The sequence below is a fragment of the Nicotiana attenuata genome, unplaced genomic scaffold (assembly GCF_001879085.1).
Source record: "Nicotiana attenuata strain UT unplaced genomic scaffold, NIATTr2, whole genome shotgun sequence".
Classification (NCBI taxonomy): Eukaryota; Viridiplantae; Streptophyta; class Magnoliopsida; order Solanales; family Solanaceae; genus Nicotiana; species Nicotiana attenuata.
In genome coordinates, this window is record NW_017671122.1 from 274,864 (window position 1) to 279,861 (window position 4,998).

Sequence of the window (4,998 nt, forward strand, 5' to 3'; positions counted from 1 at the left end):
AAATAGAGAAGTAACTCAAAAATCAATCACAAGGGTTTAATCCGTAATAGATAATTTAAGATTATAAAAATTAAATTTTATATTTAGCGTGTCTTAAAATTTTTATAGATTTTAGGAGTGTTACATTATATTTGTATAAACTGTAGTCTTATGAGTTTGATTCTTCGTATCACTATTGTTCAGTTAAACATTTCATGCTCCGTAGTAGACTATGTTAAGAAAAAAGAATATAGGAGCAAACTGAATTAATTTATTTTTATTTTGGGCACAAGAACTATTGGAAAAGTAGGCGTTTCTTGTAAATGCCAACATGCGACTACTGTCGATCACGTTTGCAGGTATATATTGCCGTTTCTTATAATTTCCCAACGAATATTTGACTTATACGTTCTTACTTGCATTTTAGAATGTACTCCTTCCGTCTCATATTAGTTGTCTCAAATTAAAAATAGTTGTCATTTAGAAGTTCAAGACAAAATTGATAGTTTTCTCCCTTTTTTACTCTTAGTAATAATTGTTCTTGAAGATAGAGATAACACTAAATAGAATAAATATTCAATGAAGAGATATTATATCTTAAGATATAAATGAGGGTAGAATAGTCCAATCACTTTCCCAATTAATATTTTTTAAGAGGACGTGTAAAAGAAAAACACGACACATAATATGAAACAAACGGAGTAGGATTTACGTAGAAGTTTGTATATCCTTTAGGAAGAGAGAGTAGGCCAACAGAAAGGGGCGCTTAGAAGTATTCATCATTGATTCATTGGATTGCTGTATTTTGGGGCAATACGTGCTTCCTTTCTCCCCCTCTTGTTTGCCTTTTTATGAGCATATTTTTATTTTCCATCTACCGTGGTATGATCCTAAATACACTCTACATCTTCCAAGAGGATATTTACATTGCGAAAACAAGAAATTTATTCTTTTTTGTGATGATTCCCAATGATCAATAATTCTAAGTCGCGATGGTCGTGGGGTTCTAAACTGTCACTAAGTATCTTCAAGAACTTCCACAAATTCAAAATTTATTTTGTGGCGGTTGTCCTGGAGGTTTTAAAAAATTGCCACAATAATGCTCGTAGCAAAAATAACTGTGACACTTCTAGAAATCGCCACAAATCTTTTTGAGGGGGTCAAAAACCGTCCCAATTTGACCAATTCTCTGGTTCCGTTAGGAGAATCTATAAGTTTCCGAAACTAGTTTACTTGAAATCGATGAGTGATGTTTACACATTTGTACTGCGAGAAACAGACCTCTTAATGCATTATTATTCTTTCCAAGAAAGACTTCCCCTAATTTGCTCTCATAATCACAAACAAAAACTCTTTTGATAAAGAACGTAACCCATCTTTGATTCATTTACTTCAATTGATTCCTCACCCAAATTTTCATCAGCGGATGTTCTCCTTAAAGAATTTGCAGGCAGAAGCACAACTCATTGAAGTAGTAGATAAAGATTCCAAAGAAGCTGAACTTGTTAAGTCATGAACCTCATTTAGCTACCCTCCAGAACCATTCACTACATCTTGCTTGGCATTTCCACTGATGTCCTTACTACTTAATTAGATCCCCTGATCTGCCTTCATACTGAATGTCAATCCTTAATCCGTGGCATTTCCTGAAATTCCCGGACGAGTTTCTCCTTCATGTCTCAACCCTAAATTCTGCACTACAAAGATAATTAAATGAATAATAGTGTGTTTCATTCCTCTACAACTTTAGTTTTTAGATTAGATGCCACGCGTTTTAACATATTATAAGAGCGGAAGAGATCTTGAGTTCAAGTCTCACCGTCATCCATTATGAAAAATCACGTGTTTAGCTCATGATAAAAAATTAAACCAACGTACAAAAAGCTTGCTGAAGTGATAATTAAATAAATAAAAGCGTCTATACACTTTTATATAAGATGGTCTAACACTCATACAGTTAAACAATACCTGTTCAAGGACAATGCCGGTACGGCACATGGGACAATTGGTGTGAGATCTAAGCCAAGTGTCAATACAAAGTATGTGATAAGTATGGTTGCACTTTGGCAAAACCCTAAGAGTTTCATCGTCTTGAAACTCATTCAAGCAAACAGAGCACTCTGTTCCTTCAATTAGTTCTTCCCCTCTTTTATACTTGCAAATCTTGATAGCACTAACAACTGATGGCTGAAGACCCACTGTTCTAACACCAATAGACTCTTCTTCTTCTTCTTCTTCTGCTATTACTGCTGTTTGCTGTTGCGGTTGTGAAGGAGTTCTTAAGTTGCCGAATCTGTAAACGACGAAGCCACAAAATATGATGATAGCGGTAGCTAAGACTGAAACTAAAATGATCAAGAAGATGGAAATAGTTGGTTTTTGTGGAGGAACTTCGGTGGAGAAACTTGGTGGTGGTGGTGGTGGTGTCGGCGGTTGGATTTCTGAAAGCAGACAAATGCTGGGGCAAATAGTAAAACATGACAGTGGACAACCTGCAGAATAATACTCCTTTGGGTTGCAGTAATAGCTGCTACAAGTTTTGTCGGTGGAACTATCAAGAGATTCAAATATGAGATTTCGATGATGGAAAGAAGCCATGGCTGATTGTTTAGAGAGAGATGGGAGCCACCTTGTCTCAATTTTGCGTGAAAGATAATATAATATAATGCATCTTAATTATCACTGTAGTATCTAACGAAATAGTATCATGACAGTACACATGAATGTTTTTTTCTTCTTTTCATTTATTTTTTGTTTCTTCTTATTTAACTTTAAGGAAAACCTTGTATGCTAAGAGGCTGACTGTGACCGGTTTAGCAAGCTACCATTTCCACATACTTGGCTGCTTTTTTGCCTTTTTCTTTCCTTTGTCTTTTTTGGTTGGTGCTCTGACTTTGGAGTATACGTTTTGAAGCTGAGTTCTACTATTTTTTTCTTGCTGCGTATATAAATGTGTTTGGGTTGTTTGTCCTGACACTCATCATTGCTCTACAACCAGGTCCTTCACTTCTTTGATTGAATCTTATTTCTTAATTTTCTAAGATAACTAGTGGTTTGGCTCTCGATTTAATTAGTAACGAGACTCACCGCTAGAAAACTACCAAAAAAACGTCCAAGAAAATCGATCGAAATCGGTCGGAAATATAAAAAAACCGACCAATTTTAATTCGTCGAAAAAACAGTGGTCACTAACGTGTGGCGACCGAAGACGGTCGCAATTTCCGACCGAAGTCGATCAGTTAATTCAACTAAAGTTTGACCAGACCGAAATTGGTCGGAATCATTAAAAAATAAATAAATAAAAAGGTTATTTCCGACCGACTTCGGTCAGTAATTTCAATTTTTTGCAGATTGCACATTGAAATTACCGACCGAAATTGGTCGGAAGTCGGTCAGTTTTCTCGATAAAAACCTGGCAGAATATGGCTGCTTTTAAGCTACATCACCTTCCAATTACAACCAATAACCATCCTATAACGGCAGCATTACATTGCTGTCACTCAACCACAATTTACCAACAATAACCACATTTAACCAACAACAACAACAATTAACCAATGCTTACCACAACAATGATCACGCCCAACTATGCCTTATAAAAAGGACTAAGCGATCGTTGCAAATATAATTCGGTTTACAAGTCCGGAGTCGAATCCCACAGAGAACTAAGGCTTAGCTACAGCTGTTCAATATCACCAAAAAGACAAGCTTGAAGAATTCCTAACTTATAGATATTAAGATTCTTTTGTTTAACTATTCAACTAACAAATTAAAATAGTAAATTAACAACTAAAGATGCTAAGGGTTAGAGACAAGATTAAGGAGGTCTAGAAGTTATGATTTCCCCTATTGTCGGAATCCTTCCGGCTATGTTTTCTATAAATTTGCCTAAGATTCTCTACCGATTGTGAGCGCTCTGACTGCCGTAACTCTCTCCCGAGTAATTACCACAATTCACTAGACATATTCTCCCGAATTACGCTAGCTGACATTAAGTACGGCTCACTCGGATCGCACCCAAGGTTTCGTTATCCCTAATCCCACCTTTAAACCCTCCGTATTGATCCCTCATATACGTTAGGAGTGATGTTGTTCAACAACTACCTAAATATGCACTCTCTCCCGAGTAATACACACTAAATAGGAACAATCAATTGAGAGCTCTTCAACCAACCACAATAATAACGTAGTTGAACAAATAGAGAAAATACTACAGCAAATCTATATTAACGTAACTGGAAAATCATCTCCAATAGGTTCCATCAAAACCCTAGATAACAAATTAACTATTCATAATAGTATGCAAAACTGCAATACTAGAATTCATAACCAATAATAATAATAGGAAGAAGGAAGTGAAAAACTCGTAGAAGAATTTTTCGCCTTGCTCCTAGTGTGTTCTTGCCTCCTTAGGTCGAATCCACGGTCTCCTTAGCCTCCTTAGGTCTAAATTGTATCAAAAGTATGTCAAAACCTTCAAAAGTTTTTCCATGTATATATACCAAGTAGGGTCGGGCCCAAACAATTATACCTTCTCCTACGCAAAAAAGGACACTTTTCCCGGACATGACGTGCGCTGCCGCGCTTGGACCGCGCATATCCACTTTGATTCTGCCTGACGAGCGCGGCCTGAGCGCGGCCGCGCACTTGACGCACACCTTTCACCTTGTTATGTTTGGAATTTGGAAAAACGTAAAACATGAAAGTTGAAGATCTTTGAGTTAGATTTCCAACTATATATTGCGGAGACCAAATGGAGTTTTGAGCGAAAAGATATGTGCATTTTACTAACACTGCGCATTATGCTTGCTCGATTTTTTTTTCGTTCTAAACTATCATCCGTTGATCCCCGAACTCGATTCCGGCTTAATTCCTTAGGCTTTTACTCTGACTTCAAAGCTCCAAATCACTTGAATTCATTCCATTACCTCTACATAGCTCGGAATCAGTCCTACAAAGCATAAAACACACAATTAGTGCAAAACACTAGCGATTAAAGCGCAAACTCAATTAAAATGC

General features: G+C 36.7%; 1 protein-coding gene across 1 annotated transcript; it reads right to left on the minus strand.

Moving 5' to 3' along the window:
• Positions 1–1,159: 1,159 nt before the first annotated feature.
• Positions 1,160–2,719, minus strand: LOC109206070 (RING-H2 finger protein ATL54-like). Its single transcript, XM_019368838.1, has 2 exons — positions 1,948–2,719; positions 1,160–1,671 (listed from the first exon to the last, which is right to left on the minus strand). Exons 1-2 carry the CDS (start codon positions 2,575–2,577, stop codon positions 1,609–1,611), a joined length of 693 nt encoding a protein of 230 aa, XP_019224383.1. The 5' UTR covers positions 2,578–2,719; the 3' UTR covers positions 1,160–1,608.
• Positions 2,720–4,998: the final 2,279 nt, after the last annotated feature.